The 18,306-nt window shown below is 48.2% G+C and overlaps 9 protein-coding genes across 9 annotated transcripts; 6 read left to right on the top strand and 3 right to left on the bottom strand.

Annotated features, from left to right (window-relative positions):
- Positions 1-54: 54 nt before the first annotated feature.
- On the top strand, positions 55-1,948 carry TRUGW13939_08184 (uncharacterized protein; the record flags this gene model as incomplete). Its single annotated transcript, XM_035491320.1, has 7 exons — positions 55-126; positions 196-308; positions 361-410; positions 464-523; positions 580-909; positions 965-1,527; positions 1,592-1,948. The coding sequence occupies 7 exons, from the start codon at positions 55-57 to the stop codon at positions 1,946-1,948; spliced, it is 1,545 nt and encodes a 514-aa protein (XP_035347213.1).
- Positions 1,949-2,486: 538 nt separating this feature from the next.
- On the top strand, positions 2,487-3,608 carry TRUGW13939_08183 (uncharacterized protein; the record flags this gene model as incomplete). Its single annotated transcript, XM_035491319.1, has 1 exon — positions 2,487-3,608. One exon carries the CDS (start codon positions 2,487-2,489, stop codon positions 3,606-3,608), a length of 1,122 nt encoding a protein of 373 aa, XP_035347212.1.
- A 657-nt stretch (positions 3,609-4,265) lies between these two features.
- Positions 4,266-5,970, top strand: TRUGW13939_08182 (uncharacterized protein; the record flags this gene model as incomplete). The annotated part of the gene is made up of 2 exons (XM_035491318.1): positions 4,266-4,480; positions 4,536-5,970. Coding segments are annotated over 2 exons (1,650 nt in total), but the record flags the coding sequence as incomplete, so codon positions are not given.
- A 565-nt stretch (positions 5,971-6,535) lies between these two features.
- TRUGW13939_08181 (uncharacterized protein) lies at positions 6,536-8,587 on the top strand (the record flags this gene model as incomplete). Its single annotated transcript, XM_035491317.1, has 6 exons — positions 6,536-6,811; positions 6,879-7,259; positions 7,323-7,598; positions 7,661-7,823; positions 7,875-8,197; positions 8,258-8,587. The coding sequence occupies 6 exons, from the start codon at positions 6,536-6,538 to the stop codon at positions 8,585-8,587; spliced, it is 1,749 nt and encodes a 582-aa protein (XP_035347210.1).
- A 324-nt stretch (positions 8,588-8,911) lies between these two features.
- TRUGW13939_08180 (uncharacterized protein) lies at positions 8,912-9,698 on the bottom strand (the record flags this gene model as incomplete). The annotated part of the gene is made up of 2 exons (XM_035491316.1): positions 8,912-9,624; positions 9,680-9,698. The coding sequence occupies 2 exons, from the start codon at positions 9,696-9,698 to the stop codon at positions 8,912-8,914; spliced, it is 732 nt and encodes a 243-aa protein (XP_035347209.1).
- A 1,055-nt stretch (positions 9,699-10,753) lies between these two features.
- Positions 10,754-12,292, top strand: TRUGW13939_08179 (uncharacterized protein; the record flags this gene model as incomplete). The annotated part of the gene is made up of 1 exon (XM_035491315.1): positions 10,754-12,292. One exon carries the CDS (start codon positions 10,754-10,756, stop codon positions 12,290-12,292), a length of 1,539 nt encoding a protein of 512 aa, XP_035347208.1.
- Positions 12,293-12,727: 435 nt separating this feature from the next.
- Positions 12,728-13,068, bottom strand: TRUGW13939_08178 (uncharacterized protein; the record flags this gene model as incomplete). Its single annotated transcript, XM_035491314.1, has 2 exons — positions 12,728-12,914; positions 12,971-13,068. 2 exons carry the CDS (start codon positions 13,066-13,068, stop codon positions 12,728-12,730), a joined length of 285 nt encoding a protein of 94 aa, XP_035347207.1.
- A 564-nt stretch (positions 13,069-13,632) lies between these two features.
- TRUGW13939_08177 (uncharacterized protein) lies at positions 13,633-15,188 on the top strand (the record flags this gene model as incomplete). The annotated part of the gene is made up of 2 exons (XM_035491313.1): positions 13,633-14,124; positions 14,181-15,188. 2 exons carry the CDS (start codon positions 13,633-13,635, stop codon positions 15,186-15,188), a joined length of 1,500 nt encoding a protein of 499 aa, XP_035347206.1.
- A 779-nt stretch (positions 15,189-15,967) lies between these two features.
- On the bottom strand, positions 15,968-18,169 carry TRUGW13939_08176 (uncharacterized protein; the record flags this gene model as incomplete). The annotated part of the gene is made up of 3 exons (XM_035491312.1): positions 15,968-16,329; positions 16,407-17,657; positions 17,719-18,169. The coding sequence occupies 3 exons, from the start codon at positions 18,167-18,169 to the stop codon at positions 15,968-15,970; spliced, it is 2,064 nt and encodes a 687-aa protein (XP_035347205.1).
- Positions 18,170-18,306: the final 137 nt, after the last annotated feature.

The raw sequence follows: 18,306 nt of genomic DNA, 5'->3' as shown, positions 1-18,306 counted from the left end.
TAGCTTGCTCTTCCTTTGGTAAAATTTCCTCTTAACACCTGGTCGGTCCCAGCCATGGCGTTTCTCGATTACAGGGCATTCGATATATTCACAATTCAACAGCTGCTTACATTCATTTTTATCAGCGTATGTTTGTCTATTCACAGCCTCTTTTTTACTAAAAAATTCTTGACTTATCTATTATGTCCATAACAGGGTACTTTTTATCTAACTATCAGGTCGATCTGGCGTCTCTACTTCCATCCATTATCTAAATATCCAGGCCCGAAAATTGCTGCAATTTCCGACGTCTGGTATGCATACCACGCGTAAGTGTTTCTGGAAATTAATACTTGGTATTATAACTAACCTGAAGTTTAGATTAGCTGGACGATGGCCCTGGGCCGTTGCAGATGCCCTCGAAAAATATGGTACGTGAAAAGTCATCGCTCTCTTTTTCGGAATCATTAACTCCTTTCTCCAGGTGATGTTGTACGGATTGCACCGAACGAAATAGCATTTGTAACACCAAAGGCTCTGTCTGGTAAGCTTCTATTAGCATGAAATTTCCCTATCCAGGCTTATGTAAGAACTATATAGACATCTATGGTTCCCATAACAAGAACCTAGAAAAATTCCCTAAAACTCAGATCAACAATCATGGAAATGACGAGCATGGTGGTCTGATCTGGGAATGGGATCCGGCACGACACCGCGAGGTGGCCAAGCGATTGTCTCCAGCTTTCAGCGGTCGGGCTCTCAGGGCTAAAGAGGCGACTTTGCACAAGTATATTGACCTCTTTGTTGAGCGTATGACAGAGCTAGGCGGCGAAACTGGTGGTGTTAGTTTGCCTACGTGGATCAACTGGCTCTGCGTTGATATTTCTGCTGATATGGCCTATAATCGGGAGATGAATGCCCTCAAAGACAGTAAGGTCTCATGTCTCTCTCTTGTTCTGAGGACGAAATGTTGACCATTGGACAGTGAAAGAGCCACCCTATTTATCAATCCTTTCTGGGTTTAATAGAGCCGTCGTGGTTATCCAGATGTCATGGCGGTTTCCCCTCCTCAGTCCTCTGAAAGGTCTATTTCTGGCAATCACCGCTTTGCGGTCGCATTCTCATATTCGAAGTCATAGCCGTTTTCAGCTCGAGCAGCGCATCCGCCGCAAGGGCGCAGTTGACCACCTTGATTTCTTTGAGCAACTTATTCCCGAAGATCGCGAACCTCCCAATGATCGAAAAGAGATGCGGCACCTAGAGCAAGTCGCAGGACAGCTGTTGGTAGCCGGATACGAGCCTCCAGCGCTATGGTTCTATTTTACGATCTACTACCTTCTGAAAAACCCAGATGCACTGGACACATTAACCAAGGAGATTAGGAGCGCATTCAAAAATTACGATGAGATCGTATCAGGCTCGGCAGCGCAATTGGCGTATTTGACGGCGTGCTTGAACGAGTCACTGCGCATCATGCCTGGTGTGCTTACTGGAATGCCCGTTGTTAGCCCAGGCGCCATGGTCGATGGAACATTTATCCCAAAAGGAGTAAGCTATCTACGTGTCCTAATTGTTATATCTATCTTTCCTAATTATTATTGCTCTACCCTAGGTGGTTTGCCAATCTAGCAGTTTTGCTTTGGCACGGAGCGCACGTAACTTCCGGCACCCGTTGAGCTTCCGTCCTGAGAGGTGGCTGCAGGAGGATCACCCATTATACGATGCACAATTTGCACATGACAACCGCAAGGGCTTTCAACCGTTCAGCCAGGGACCTCGTATTTGCGCGGGGAAGGAAATTGCTTGGTGGCAGAGCAGGGTGTTCTTAGCCAAGGTCTTGTGGACATTTGACCTCGAAATGGTGTCAGGCCAACAGATTGACATGGACAGGGACTTGAGGGGGTGGGGAATGTACCAGAAACCAGACATCCGCGTGAGATTCCGGCCAAAAGCCGCCAGCTGCAGCTAAGCAGTTGGTGCTGTTAACTTACGGTGGGGTTACTTGAGTATGTAGTATGTACGTACTCCGTACCACTTTAGGCTAGTACTACTATAGTGGATATGCTCACTACTCAGCCTCAGTCTCAGTGTAACTTCTCGGGTGGCCTAGTAGTGGTCTCCTAAATTTATTAGCTGATAGTATTGATCTACGTCCTATCGGCAAGCGCAGTCCCACCCCAGCCACATCGGTTAGCCTGGTTAGGTGTTCTTTAGCTCTAAAATACGACCTAATTCTAGGTTGTACAGCAAGTTACGTATTTGCTAAAGTGCTAGTGGTTATTTATAGGTTGTTCAAATGATTAGTGCCGACACAACTAGCCCTAATTATTACGTCTTCAATGGCTGTATACATGGCCGGGATTATAACCAGACAGGTTCGTATCGAGCGGAATGAGCACGAAAATCTTCACATGTTAGTTTAACGTTGTACTCGAATTTCGACTCAAAATCGTTAATCATCTAGGGTCAGAAGGAAACCATCATTGTCCAGTTAATATTATTCATTAATGACACCAACAACTCTCCCATCTTTTCAACGAGCCATTCAGCAAGATGGAAATGGCAAGCTTCACGTTGCTAATGAGGCGGCTATCCCATCACTTTTGCCAGGCTTCGTGCTTGTAAAAACATACGCCGTCGCTCTCAACCCTTCAGATTATAAGATTCAGAAAAACTTCCCTCTTCCAGGTGCCTACGTCGGGATCGATTTCTCCGGCACTGTAGTCCAGGTAGCGGACGATGTTGACTCCGTAAAACCAGGAACAGAAGTCTTTGGCGCGGCGTTCACCTTCTCGTCAACACATCGACTAACCAACGGTGCTTTTGCAGAGTATGTCCGCGTGCGCGCTGATCTACTGCTGCGTATACCGACTTCTTCGGTACACCAGAGTCAAGATGATGATGGTGGTGGTGGTCTGACCCTGTTCAAGGCCGCGACACTTGGCACCGCGATCCCAACCTGCCTGCTGTCATTATGGTCTCCAGACGCCCTCGACCTTGTAGGGAAGCCTGAAGAGCCCCTGCTTTCTGAGAAGCCCATCCCCATACTTGTCTACGGCGGGAGTACATCTGTGGGAACAATCGCGATACAACTACTAAAGCTATCCGGCTACGACCCCATCGCGACCTGCTCGCCACGAAGTTTCGACTTGGTTCGCAGCAGAGGAGCTTCCGCTGTTTTCGACTACTCAAGCTCAGATGTTGCGCTCCAAATCAAGACATACACAGCTGGTCGACTCAAATATGCACTGGACTGCATCAGCGATGTAGCCAGCGTCACCACCTGTTACGCCGCAATTCAACGACCAGGCGGCCGGTACGTGTCGCTGGAATACATAGCTGACGATCTATTAGCGCAACGACGGGCAGTGCATCCGAATTTTGTTTTGTCGGCGGAGGTGTATGGAGCGGATATTGTATTAGGAGAAGAAAAGTACGATCGACCAGCCAGCAAGGAAAAGTATCAGCTAGCGGTGCGCCATATAGGCATGTTTCAGCGTTTGTTAGATTCCGGAAGTTTAAAAACGCATCCGACAGAAGAACTCAAGGGAGGATTGGAGGGTGTTGTTAAAGGGTTGGAAGCTTTGGCTGGTGGAGGGCATCCGAGGAAGTTGGTTGCTGTTGTTTAGTAGCCGGTTCTCGCATTTATTCAATAAACCAATATCCTATTTTAATGACTTTGATTGTTTTGTTATCGCCTCTTAGCTGGTATATACCTGGTAAGGTATATCACAATTAATAATGTTAGGGCGTCTTTCTATTTGCTAAACCCTCCGCAGCGGCGCAGCCAACTTCAGATCATCAATGATTACATATACGTACATTTTTGATCCAACCGAAATCAAGATAATATTCAAGTTTCAAGCTAGTCCCTGTATTGCATGATTGAAATTACTCCATGCCATACTTACGAGGGGCTGACCATTGCTGTTGATGCGATGGCTTGATTGGTGTCGATCAATGCACTAGCACTCGTCTATTTAGCGCCACCATAAATTACAATAATGCTGTTCTGTTACTGTATCAGTCTATACTGCCGGGATCCAATGAAGACGTATTATTTGTGAGATAGGCAAGCGAGGCAGATTCGATTGACAGCGCACATGTCAATTGCTGGCGACATGGACAAGGAATTGCCAAGGCACTTCTAATACCGGAGATTATATAACCAGAAATCAATTGCGGCTGCATGTCCTGTTTACAAACCTAATAACTTAGTTGATACAAATCCCCAAAAGAGAGAAAAACTGCTGAGTTACAAGTCGGACACAGGCTTGGGTCAAAACATGGAGACCTCGAGCTCGTCACCACCAAAGAGTGTAGAGCCTGCGCCTTTCAAACCCAGTTTACAGGTGTATGCCATTGTCATTGGCCTTGGCATCACAAATCTACTAGCAGCACTTGAGAATACAGTGCTGACCATCGCAGCCCCCGTAGTCCTGACAGACCTAGAGCTCGGGGACAACTTTATTTGGGTCACCAATGCCTTTTTCCTAACCAGGTACGTGTGTTCTAGCATGAGCAAGGTGGCTACCAAATCCTGACATTTACCACAGCACTGCAATTCTCCCTCTCTTCGGCCAATTCTCCAACATTTTCGGCCGAAGATATGTCATGCTCGCGGCCGTTGCCATCTTCGTGCTCGGCAGCGGAATATGTGGTGGTGCCAGCACGGGCGCCATGCTGATCAGTGGGCGTGCAATCCAGGGTGTTGGCTCTGGTGGTATCATCATGTTGTCGAGCATTATCATCAGCGATCTAGTGCCGCTCCGCCAGCGAGGAAACTTCTCTGCTATCCTCATGTCCATATTAGGCGTCGGCTCTGCACTCGGTCCCTTGATTGGCGGCGCGATCGTTTCCTCAACCAGCTGGCGTTGGGTCTTCTACCTAAATCTTCCCATTGGGGGGGTCGCATTCGTCCTTCTCTTCGTCTTCCTGCGCGTCAAGTACAACAAGGAAATGACGTTCTGGCAGAAAATCAAGCGTATCGACCTCATCGGCAACGTCATCCTTATCGCAAGTACTGTGTCCATCCTGTACGCCCTCAGCTATGCCGGCACACGATACCCCTGGCGATCATGGCACACCTTCGTCCCCCTCCTCGTTGGCTTTCTCGGCCTATTCATCTTCGTCTGGCTCCAAACCACCGGTATATCCGCCGAGCCCCTGATGCCAACGCGGTTCTTCCGCGCTCCCACGTCCATCATCCTTGCCATTAATACCTTCCTCTACTCCGCCCTACTATACTGGTGTCTCTTCTTCCTCCCAGTCTTTTTCCAAAGCGTCAAACTCTACTCTCCTCGCCGCGCTGGCGTCGCCCTCCTCCCTATTTCTCTCCTCGGCATCCCAGGCTCCATCGTCGGCGGCGTCGCCCTAGTCCGCTGGGGTCGGTACAAACCAATCCATATATTCGCCTTTGCGCTTCAAACCCTTGGCCTAGGCCTATTCACGCTTTTCCGTGAGGACACCAGCGTCGCTGAATGGGCCGTCTTTCAATGCATCGTCGCCTTTGGCGGTGGCGTGATCTTCACCACCATGCTCCCGGCCTTCCAGGCCTTTATCCGCGAACGCGACATTGCAGCCTGCACAGCAGCATGGTACTTTATCCGTCTATTCGGACATATCTGGGGCGTGGCCATCCCCGCAGCCATATTCAACCAACGCATCGACACACTGCTCGATCAAGGCGCAATATCAGACCCACGGGTCTCCAAGATCATCGCAGCCGGTGGTGCGTATCAGGCGGCATCGGCGGCCTTTGTGAAACAGTTTCCGGCGTCGCTGCAGCTGGAGATTCGCAGTGTTTATAGTCAGGCTATACAGCGCGTGTTTCAGGTTTCGATTGCTTTTGCGGGCGTAGCGTTTCTGCTGGCGTTGTTTGAGAAGGAGATTGGGTTGAGGAAGACGCTGGAGACTGATTTTGGGCTCGAGAAGGATGGGACTGGTCGGGAAGTTGGGAGTGAGAGGGGTGTTGAAGGATCAAAAGATGGGGTATGAATGTATTTTGCATGAAGAAGCTTACTGAATTGCATTACTTTGAATGTTGCTACTTACAGTTCATATTTACATCTTTCAGTATTACCATGAATGCCTTGTTCAGCTACTGAACCCAGTTGTCTAGATATGGCTTCACAGACCTTTGTTGCAAAACAGATTCCAAAAAGGGCAATTTATGTCATCTTATAGATCAGCCTTTACTGCATGCGTCAAAGAGCCGGGGTCCCTGGCCAATAAGCAGCCAGTCGGGGAGAACTCTGCCCCGCTTTCCCCGCACGTGTTCCCCAACGTGTCTCCACCAGCTCCACTTTTATCGTCTGAAATCGCATGTCGTAACCAACCACCGCCACCATAAATCCGTAACTAGCTACGGTGTAATTGCCGAGCTCTAGCCCATAGCCGCGGCAATCCCGGCTGTAGTTAGTTAATTTAAAACGTACTAAGCAAAGCAATCGCTCACTCTTTGTAACCTAGAATTAATAATTCTGCCAACAACGAGCTTCAGAAAGAATCAATTGCTGAAAGGATCCTCTACTCGTCACCAGAGAAAAAACAAAATATGGTTTACTATCCTCCAAGGAGCAACCCGCCGCTCCCTCCTATCCCGGACAACATTCCGATTAGCGAGTTTATGCTGGACGAGAGTTATGGACGAAGTCCTCTATCGTCTTCCCTGCACCCTTTCACCTGTGGGTTTTCTGGCAAGACATATTCATGGTTTGAGGTCAGAGACCGTGTGGAATTTCTTGCCCGGGCTCTCGCAAAAGAGTTTGGTTGGAATCCAAACCAGGGTACCGAATGGGATAAAGTTGTCGGTTGCTTCCTTCTTAACACGGTAAGTGTTTGGTTATTTTATTTATTTATTTTTGATCAGTCCAAGTTTCTAATCCATGAATTTCTAGATTGACACCCTCCCTTTATTTTGGGCAATACACCGACTGTCTGGTGTCGCAACCCCCGCCAATGCCGCATACTCTGCTCCCGAATTAGCCCATCAGTTGAAAGACTCCGGAGCCAAAGCCCTATTTACATGTCTTCCTCTGCTCAACACTTCGTTAGAGGCAGCGGCAAAGGCCGGAATTCCCAAAAACCGCATTTATCTCATCGATCTCCCCTCTCAAATAACTGGAAACGCAAAAGCCCCCGCAGAATTTAAAACATTGGATCAACTCGTCCAACAAGGAAAAATATTGCCTCAGCTGGAAAAGTTAAAATGGAGTCCTGGACAGGGATCACGCACGACTGCGTTTTTGTGCTATTCGAGTGGAACCTCAGGCCTTCCTGTATGTCAACAGCAAAGCAATTGGTCTTAAGTATTGAACAACAATGGGCTAACGAAAAGATAGAAAGGAGTCATGATCTCTCATCGCAACGTCATCGCGAATACTTTACAAATCAATACTTTCGAGAAACCATCCCGCGATCAACTAAGGGCAGAAGATCCTCGCATTTCCAAATTTGATGTGTCGCTGGGTTTGCTTCCACAGAGCCATATCTACGCCTTGGTTTATATCTGCCACTCCGGCCCTTACCGGGGCGACCAAATCATTATTTTGCCCAAATTCGAGATTAACTCGTATTTAAATGCCATCCAGAGATTTAAAATCAATTCGCTATCGCTAGTGAGTCTCTTATTCCAATGCGTTTTACCCAAGTTGCTTTGGCTAAATGTTGGCGAAACCAGGTTCCTCCGATTATCATCACCATGCTACGCAGCCAGGACATACTCAAGAAATTTGATCTGTCAAGTGTCAGGTCAATTTTCACTGGGGCTGCACCCTTGGGTGCCGAAACAGCTCAGGAACTGCAAAACCTCTTTCCCACTTGGGCTATTAGACAAGGCTATGGTAAGAATTTCCATGGGTTACCAAAGAATCGGCAATGCTAACATCACCTAGGGTTGACCGAGACCGCTACTGTCGTATGCGCAACCACGCCGCTGGATATTTGGTTCGGGTCAAGCGGCAATATTCTTCCTGGTGTTGAAGCCAGGATCCTTACTCCAGAGGGAAAAGAAATCCATGAATACGACACCCCCGGCGAGCTGCTCTTGCGGTCTCCAAGTGTGGTCCTAGGTTATTTGAATAACGAAAAAGCAACCAAGGAAACCTTCAAAGACGGTTGGATGTACACGGGAGACGAGGCTATGTTGCGAGTTGGGCCTAAGAACACCGAGCACGTATGGATTGTGGATCGAATCAAGGAACTCATCAAGGTCAAGGTATGTTTAAAAATAGCAAGCTCGACACGAAACTCTCATTGACACACGGGGTTTTTATAGGGTCTACAAGTTGCGCCAGCTGAGCTCGAGGCGCATTTGCTCGAACATCCCATGGTGGCCGACTGTGCGGTGATCGGGATTCCCGACGATGCTGCTGGGGAGATCCCCAAGGCATTTGTGGTGAAAGCTCCGGCGGCGTCTGGCGACGATTCCGCGGTTACGCAGGCGATTAAGAAGCATGTCGAAGATCACAAGGCCCGACACAAGTGGTTGAAGGGCGGTGTTGAGTTTCTCGATATCATCCCCAAGAGTCCCAGTGGCAAGATTCTGCGGCGACTTTTGCGAGACAAGGAAAAGGAGGCGAGGAGGAAGGCTGGTGGCAAGCTTTAGATCTGGAATATACAAAGTCGATGGCAACATTGAAGAATTTTAGAAGATACTGTATATAACTTCACGAAGAAGAATACAGAAGAGTTTCAAATGTTGTCTCCTTCACCTCAGTGTTTTGCATACTCTCTTTTCGTTGCCCTGCTGGCAAGGCGGCCTATATAAAAAAGAGAAGTGCGAACCCAGCCAGCAAAGTAGGGCAGTTCCATGAGCCATCGAGCATGTAAATAACACGAGATTTATACAGTATAGATTGATTCATTTCGTTTTGGATTTTTTGGAAATTTTTCACAAATATTCTTAGCTTAAAGGCATTTCCAATTGATATTACTCGTCACGGTTCTCAATCCACCATGGATGTACAGTTGAGATCGCATAATCGATAGGAGGGGCAGACTCAAAGCCAAGTCCAACTATCTTACAAACCTCATCCCAACCACGAGCGCGATTCGCCTGTCGATCTTCTGGTATTAATCCCCATTGCTTGTATTGTCCAAGGGCCTTGTGTAACTTCTCTAGCTCCCACATCCCCTCCCTTTGTGTGCATTTGGGCGGCCTCATCCTGCGTTCCAATAATTGAAACCAAGAATCATCTGACTTTAGCGTTTCTGAGAACCGTTTGATGCCTACCCACTCCCAATATTCTGGGAAGTAGCCACTACATTCCCAATCAATGATACCACTGACCGTCTTGTCAGCCACTAGTATATTGCTCCAGTCCAAGTCACCATGAGACAGCACATTTGACATGGAATGTAAACAATCAGTTCTGGCCGAGACATATTTAGAAATATGCTCATTGTTCAAAAATTCGCCAAACCTTTCTTGGTTAAACCCTGCAATGTCTCTAATATGGGGTCGAAGCGCTTTTCGATGAAGCAAGGCTGTTTTAATGTGCGGAGAATGCAGCTTTCGAATCTCCCCCAGAAGGGCGACTACCTCGTCTGCTATCCTCGCCTTTTCTTGAGCTTCCAACGCCGGCCAGGTCTTCTCTAACGTTACTCCAGGGAGCTTCTCCAGGATAAGGTGTTCAAACTCGGCTGATTTGTAATAGCCGTATACATGAGGGACAGGGATTGATGTGTTTGCCCTTACTATCTCCAATATTTCCCATTCTGACTTGAGATCGGAGAGATGAGTTCTCACAGACTTCCGAATTCTATTGTCACTTTGAAGAACGACCTGTCGATCGGTAATTAAATCAATAGAAGCAGGATGTGAAATTTGGTGAATAATTCTTTCGGAGCTGTCTAAATGGGGTTTTGGCTCGACAAATACTTTGCACCTAAAGTAGGAGTGGGTGGCTTCACGTCGCGTGCGTGCATCTGGGGCGTTAGCGAAATACTGTTTCGATTATATGGGTTGATCAAAGAAGCTGTTCATCGTTCTGGCAGCACTCAAAGTATATCAAGTAGAAGTAGAAGATTCTGATTTGCAGACTCCCTTAGATGTGATGTTATACAGATCTGTATAACCTTGTTGACCCCTCGCATCCATTTTGGGTTTAGCGTCATGAATAGGCTACAGTGGGTCGTATGGAAACATTCTATTGCTGAATTATTGTAGGGCATCAATGCTCTCCTACAAACTCTCTATATGTGAAGGCTCTTCGCCATGACAAGTTCGAAATATCATTTCTACTCGGCTGTGGAAATCCGGGACGGTTAGAAATGAGATGGTGAGGGTCGAAAGGGCACTAGGAACTTTTTTGTTATTACTACAAGCTTCAGAAAATGGAACGTGAAGGAATATTCGACTGTATTTGCATTAAAGCTACTATATGGCAGTGTGTAAAAGATGAATTCTGTAATTAGTAATTATGCTGGGCTTTCTATGCGGGTACCTACATTTCCACATTCATTGGTCGCCACCGGGTCAATTTATAAGCTTGGAGGGGCTCGTTGGTTAGTAATGGATGAATGATATACAACGCTGCAGGTCACTGGCAAATATTTTTTTTAAAATTCGGATGTTTTTATGATATCCCTATTGTTATAACACTGATCCGGGCCTTGTCTGTTTTACCAGAAAAGCGTGGGAGAAAAAGTTGATATCCTTGAACTTTACCCCGCGGCTCAATTTAACCTCTTTTTTTTTTTTTTTTTTTTTTTTGTCCCTTAGGATTTTCCATTGCGCTCACTCTTTTCTTCGCGCAAACACCTCACAAAAATGTCGTCTTCTCAAGATCACCCCCGGGAAGATGAGGGCGAGGAAGAAGTTTACCTGGACGAGGGAGACGCCGAAGAAGTCTTTCAGCAAGATGACGACCATCACATGGACTCGGACGACGAATACCAGCAGATAGAAGAGATCACCCTGCAGAACGACTCCGCCGCGCATTTTGATCACCACTCCGACTCGATCTTCTGCATCGCGCAGCATCCAGTGCACAAATCCATCGTGATCACTGGATCCGGAGACGATACTGGCTACATCTTCGACTCGACGCCGCTGGACGAACGTCCGTTGCTCCCACAAAGTTACGAATCGAATCCGCAACCGAGAGGCGAGAGGAAGTCCCTGGAACAAGTCAAGAAGCTCGATGGTCATTCGGACTCTGTGAATGCTGTTACGTTCACGGAGCCTCGCGGTGAATATGCCGTGACCGCAGGACTCGACGGGCGTTTGCGCGTCTGGCGCGACACAACACCACAAAAGACCGGGCTCGCATGGGAGTTTGTAGCTGAGTCGCAGGAAGTCGAGGAGATCAACTGGATGGCTGTTTGCCCATCTAATCCAGGACAGGAGGACAAGAGCAACGTTGTTGCAATTGGTGGCAGTGACGGAAGTGCCTGGGTCTTCAAAATCGACCATACGGACTCGGCGCAACCGATTTCGATCATTCAAACCTTCTTTCAACACACTTTGGCCTGTACCGCTGGAGCCTGGACGCCAGATGGGAACCTGTTAGCTACCGCGTCTGAAGATGCCAGTTTCTATGTTTACGATGTGTTCGGCGCGGCTGCAGCTGCAGGTATCTCCTACTCTGCAGGAACCAGTGCCGTGGTTGGGTACACAGCGGAAGACCAGCGCTTTGCCGTCGAAGGTGGTCTGTATTCTGTGGCTGTATCTCCTTCAGGCACCGTCGTCGCTGTCGGTGGTGCCGAGGGTCACATCAAAGTCATCGGCCTACCACGACTGCAATCCGATAACACGAAAACCAAGTCAAAGTCTTCTGCTGGCGGTTCGCAATCTACGGGCGCTGGCGCCCTTCTCGCTTCTCTACAGGCCCAGTCAGAAAGCATTGAGACCTTGTCTTTCTCTTCTCCGCCCCATACAATGCTGGCGTCTGGCGCTGTAGACGGCTCCATCTGTCTCTTTGATATGGCACACCGATTCGCAGTCCGCCGACATATCCGTGAAGCCCATGAAGGCGCTGCAGTTGTCAAGGTTGAGTTTCTCCAACAGCCTGCGCCGGCTATGCCTCCCATCCGTGGACAGTCTTCTGCCAGCTCTTCTGCTCAAGGGCGGCCTTGGATTCTTACCTCGGCCGGTTTGGACGGTGTAGTGCGAAGATGGGATGCTCGCGGTGGCACAACTGCAGCTGGTCAAGGATTCATCAGAGAATGGAAAGGCCACCTTGGTTTGGTGGAAACTGAAGGCGGGGAGCAATCCGGTGGTATCCTTGGATTTGTTCAGGACGCAGCCGGTGGGACACGCATTGTTACTGCAGGTGATGATGGCATCTCCCTTGTTTTTGAAGAGTAAATTAAGTGCATTAGACGCGTATAAATAAATTCATTTTCCAGCTTTTACATGTAAAGTTTTACATTTTACATCAATCAATTGATGGCTTGACGTGCCGCAGGCATACATGTAGTCTAGAATAGGAAATGAATTGAGGTGAACAGAATCCTTGAAACTATATACATACACAAGCGGACACCCAGAAAAATATTCACCCACAGCGCCTTATTCACATATAGTCTAGAAAAAATCGCATCGCCTAGACAATTTTTTATGTTTCTACCAGTACATGTTTCCTCCGTCTTCCAGTTTTTCTGGTCACATAAGAAATTGGTTCTGCCGGCTTCTCAAGCACGACTGAAATGGAGCCTCTGGGTGTATAATGAATCGGTAAATGGCGTGCGCCGTGTTCTTGACAATATGCTCTTGTGTCGATATGCTTGAGCGAAAGCAAAACTAGTGGTGAGACTCTCCATGGCTGTGACCGGCGTGTCCATGGCTGTGGCTAACGTGATCCGCGGGGATGAAATAGTGCTCGTAGACGCAGTATCCGGCGAAAAGGACGGTGGCAGTTCCCAGACCAGGGAAAAGTCCCTTGAAGCGGTTCCATCGCGAAAAGGGACCTGTGAATCGCCATGCCTCGCTGTCCGGTTGTTAGAACGTGTAACGCCAATTGTTTTTGTAAATGATTATACTGACTGTCGGGCCCATGGGTCTTTCTTAGCCCAAACAGACCGCGGATTAGCCGCGGCCTTGAATTCGTTGATATCAAAGCCGGTGGGGTTTCGGGAAGGCATTTTGAAGGAGATGATGCGGTACGGCGCGGACCAGATTGGTGGTGATGGGGATAGCCAATTGAAAGCGAGAGGTTGGAAGCGACCGGAAAGGCCCTGTGCCCAGAATTGCAGCAGGCGACGGAGTATCCCAGGAGCTTGGATTATTGTTTTTTGGTTTTGAAGCCAAGCTGGACGTCGAGCGTTAAGTCGAAGCGGAAGGTTGAAGCTGGGAGGAGGCTTGGCATTTGGCCGCACAGGGCACGTGAACACGGGCTAAACCAGATCGGGCGCTGCACGCTTTCAGGATTACGAGCGCCGACTGGCGCCAGCTCAACCAACCAACCCTGCGCAAAGCTCAAGCACCAGAACTCGGCGAGGTTGCTGAGCCAGTTCTTCGACTGCATACAACCACAAGGCAACTTTCTTTTCCTTCCTGACAGACAGTGACGATCTGAACATTTTGCGAGCTTCTACAGCTGCCAGTTATCAGCGCGGCCAGGTGGTCAATCTTGCTCTCGAGTGCCTTCATGCCCGATCCATTCGCCAACCCCTCCGTATACAGAAGATTGGATTGCCGATAGTAAAATGCCACCGCCCGTGGGCAGATACGGGCCATCCGCCTTGAATGCGCCATTCGCCCACCTCCAGCAAGCCCATCAGTTACAACAACAGCAGACACAACACCATGCCGCTCACACACAATCCGTCAACCCTGGACTTCCCCCTCCTTCTTTAGGTCACCCTGGCTTCGCCGCAGCCAGTTCAAACTCGAACTTGAATCCATTTGGACTTGCTACATCGGCAGTGACAAATGGCGTGTCAATGGGCGGGTTTGGCGGCGCTGGTGACGCCGGCAACGGCACTGGGCTTGCTAGCCATGCAGCACAGATGGGGTTTGTTCGGGGAGCACAAATGCAGCAGCAACAGCAGCTGCATCAGACACAAGATGGCCGATTAGTTTTAGAAGGGAAAGCCGGGTCGATCAAATCGAGAATACGCGATGTCTGGAAGCATAACCTGGCTCAAGAAATGGCTACGTTGAGGCAGTTGGTGGACCGATATCCGTACATCAGCATGGTAGGTCTTGGACGCCCTTTTTTTGAGTGAATTTTCTCTGATGATGTTCATTTTAGGACACCGAGTTTCCAGGTATCGTTGCACGACCGATGGGAGCTTTCACCACAAAAGCCGACTACCACTACCAAACTCTCCGCTGTAACGTCGATCTTCTTAAAATGATCCAACTGGGCATCACGCTATTCTCATCAGAGGGCGAACTCCCACCGGCGACTTCACTAGACGCGAATGGACAAGGGTATGCAAACAATTACGGCCCGGCGCCGTGCACATGGCAATTTAATTTCCGGTTTTCCTTAGAAGAGGACATGTATGCCCAAGACTCAACAAGCATGCTGGCCAAGGCTGGGATCGACTTTTCAATGCACGAGAAGAACGGCATTGATCCTTTTGAATTCGGTTCGCTACTGATGAGTTCTGGTCTGGTGTTGCTGGATGATGTACATTGGATATCATTCCATTCTGGCTACGATTTTGGCTACCTGATGAAGATCATGCTTTGCAAAGCTTTGCCGGATGACGAAGAGGAGTTTCACAAGCTTCTGAATATCTTCTTCCCATCGTTATACGACATCAAATACCTCATGAAACACGCTGGACGGAACCAAGCTGTCAATGATTCCCCACTGACACCCGCGGCGCTCCAGATCATCAATAACCTGGGTCAAAAATCAGGTCTGCAAGATATTGCCGACGAGCTTGGTGTCAAACGAGTTGGAATCGCCCACCAGGCCGGCTCTGATTCTTTGGTGACGGGTGAGATTTACTGGAAAATGCGCCAGGTCGTTTTCAATGGGGCAATAGATGAGAGCAAGTACTCGGGCCAAGTCTGGGGCTTGAATGGACAGCTACCTGCGATGGCATACTATGGAAATCAAGCACAACAGACACCAAATCTGAACGGCGCAACCATCTATTCTCATACAGGAACACCTAGCACCCCGAACAACGCATCGACCGCAAACACCTCGCATACGCCTCAACAAAGTCAGCTAGGAGTGGGATCGTTGGCTTCCGGAGGCGGCGGAGGCGTCTTTGGGGCATTTCAAATGGGCAAGTCATGACCGCATAAACTTTTAAAAAAAATAATGCTGTACGAATTTTGCATCATGTAAATGGCTTACACCTTTCACACTTTCCTAAAGAAAAAGGAGTTTGCATTACTAATCATTGAAATATTTTGATCCCTTTTTTTCCTTTCATAAATGTCTTTGTTTCTTTTTTGTTCAAATGTATGTACACACCGGGCATTTGGTTGCGGTCGGTCTGTCGGTCCATTTCCTCGTCTCTCTCGCAGGTTGGCTGGTGTTGTCGGAAGGGATTTCTTTCTTTTTCTTCTCTATTGTTATTTTGCTATGTATACGTGGCACTACTACTTGACGGTTCGATTGAAACATTTAAGGTTTCAAGGTGTATTGTCTTCTCATGTGACCTTATATTACTTGGCTTTTTTCCCGTGTTGCTTGGTTTTCAATATGGATGGCATGGATGGCGAGTTTTTTTTTGTGCTTATTCTTTTCTGTGTTACTGTTCTTAAAGGATAGGTGTTTTTGCTTGGTTGCTTAGGTATGTAGTGGAATGATGTCCTTGTTTAGATGGATTTGATATTCAATGTTGTAGTTCAGTTGACGTTTTCACATGTAGCTTTACAGAGGCTAGGGCTGCTACGTACGTCGCCAGCAGGAGTGCTTTTCGACTATGAAAAAAATCAATTTGAAGTATCAGATTGGTCCAAATTCTTGCTAGATTAATGATATATCATATATACAATGCTTTTCGAAATGGTAACAACAGCCCCGAAAAAAAAAAAAAAAAAGAGAAATAGCACTGATTAAACAACTGACTACTTGACAAGCACACTGCTCCCATCACCCTTGGGTTTCGGATCACATCCACACCCAGACTTCGCAGCAGCAGCAGCAACCTGTGATGGAGTGCGAGCGTAACTCGGCGGCACGTCCAGAGCCGGATTACGATCGAAAAAATTCCTTGGACGCAGCAACACAGTCATGGGCTCGGCGGGCATGACAGGGAAATCTTCGGGAGAAGGGAAATGTGTGAGGCCAAAGGTGTGCCATAGGACGACATCGGTGTTGTCAATGGACTCGGTGCTCGTTTCTTGAATCCACATGGGCAATCCCATTGAAGGTTCGCCCGAGGTTTGTGGGACGTGACGGCCGGCCGGATGGAGTTGGCTGTCGGCGTCTATTTTTTTTTTGTATTTTTGTCAGAGTTATTGATCGTTTAAAGTTTAAGGCGGGGGGAAGATGAATAGTTCTTACATTTTGTGACGTGAACCGCATGGCGAGCGAATCCAGCCCGCTTCCACACCAGTCCTCCCTCCTTTGGTAGCAGTTTAGGAACCTCGCGGCTGACGAGCTTGTAGCATACCGGTTTCTTGCTGTACGGGTTCAGCTTGTTCGTGTTGGCAATTTCCCACGTTCGGCTGGTATCTCCATTATAATCCGACATGGCCTCGACGGGAGTTGTGAATTTGGTCTTTTGAGCATAAAACGCATTTCCGTATTTGTTTTCGGCACTGCCGACTTCACCGGGTCCCCGCACGGCATCGACTTGGAAGATGGTGTTTTCCTGTCCATCGATTTGCGGATCGATACGCAAGCAAAACAAATGCTGGTGGTTGTGGGCATTAACTCCAGGGTAGACTTCGGTGCCCCAGCCATGGGTATCCTCGCCAGGGTTCAACGAATATGTGTTGAGAATACCAGTCAGCTTGATGTCAAGCTGGATAGTGCCATCCTGATGGAATATCCAGTACACACAGTACTCGTAGTTTGCTGCAGTGAAGATATGGGAGATGACGAGTTTTCGAGCACGGGTGACAATGGTTGAATCATCACGGAAATCGGTGTGTTTGAATAGGATCCCGGCATCTTCTTCATGAATACAGATAGCATTCTTGATGACGGTGCTTGCGCCCGCTCGGTTTACAAAAGCGGCGTCCATATAATGGATAGCACCCTTGCAGTCGCAACCTAGCGACAGGCTGTTGGTCATGTACCCGCCACCGTATTCTCCCAAGTCAAATGCATGTTTGCGTTGATGCGGGTGCTCTGGGTTTCCATACGGAACTACCATCTCTGCCAACGACAAACGGTACATGACAGGGCGCACGTTTCCCTTGTCGTTGAATGTAATGTTGTTTAGGACAATGCCTTCGCGGTAGTTGAATCCAATGTGGATATTCCACTTTTGCCAATCAATGACTCGACCATTCATCTTAAACGATACTCCCTCAGGTTGTGTGATGTTAATGGGCTTGATATCTGTGCGGTATCCACCTGATTCTTCAATAGACTTGACGTGATAGTTGTTTGGAGGGGCTTTGTTGAGCGGCCGGCGCACGGGAGGGATGTCAATGTGAATGATGCTCTTGGTCTCAGCGTTGAAAATTGGGCAAAAGTCAAGCGGATAGCCATATTGCGAGTCGTCGACGTGTGGACGGTAGTACATCAATGCCTGTTGTAATCGGACATTACTCCCGAAGCGTTCGTCGTAGCCAATTGTCCATGCTAACGATATGCAGATTAGCAAAAGTAGAGCCGGTCTCATCAATATAAAAATACAACTCACGATCACAGTATACTTTATTCATGTCTTCTGGTGGAATCCCCAGGATTCCGCACTGCTCAATCACTTTGGGATCCTGACGACAGATATGCTCAACATCTTGGAGCTCTTCCATCGTGATAATGGGCTGTACGCCTGGCGTGTGCTTCCATTCCACGACTTCTTTCTTGTCCAAATCAACAACTCCATCGTACACTTTTCCCTGCGGGGCAATGCAGACGACATCAGCCCGACGGCCAGGGGGAGGGGTATTTTCCGGGTTTGCAAGCCACGCGAGCATGTCTGCTTTGCGAGGCTCGTCCAAGGACACTGCATTGAAATTGACTGGAGCATATTTTTCCCGAATGAGGGCCACAACCGTGTCAATTTCGGATGCGCTCAAGGGATCTAGAGGATGAGGAGGCGGTGTCGTGGCGCTGACCTGGAAGGACAGCTGCTTGAGGCGGTCGACCATAGTATTTAGAAGTATAAAACGGCGGATAGCAGATTCAAATGTTGTAGAACACAATTGGTACAAAAAGTTGAAGCCAAGTAAAAATAAAAGCACAAGTGTATAATCACACAAAACTAACTCTCTCGCCCGGGGACAGC

Source organism: Talaromyces rugulosus, chromosome IV (genome assembly GCF_013368755.1).
Source record: "Talaromyces rugulosus chromosome IV, complete sequence".
Lineage (NCBI taxonomy): Eukaryota > Fungi > Ascomycota > Eurotiomycetes > Eurotiales > Trichocomaceae > Talaromyces > Talaromyces rugulosus.
This window is presented reverse-complemented; position numbering and strand designations above follow the sequence as displayed.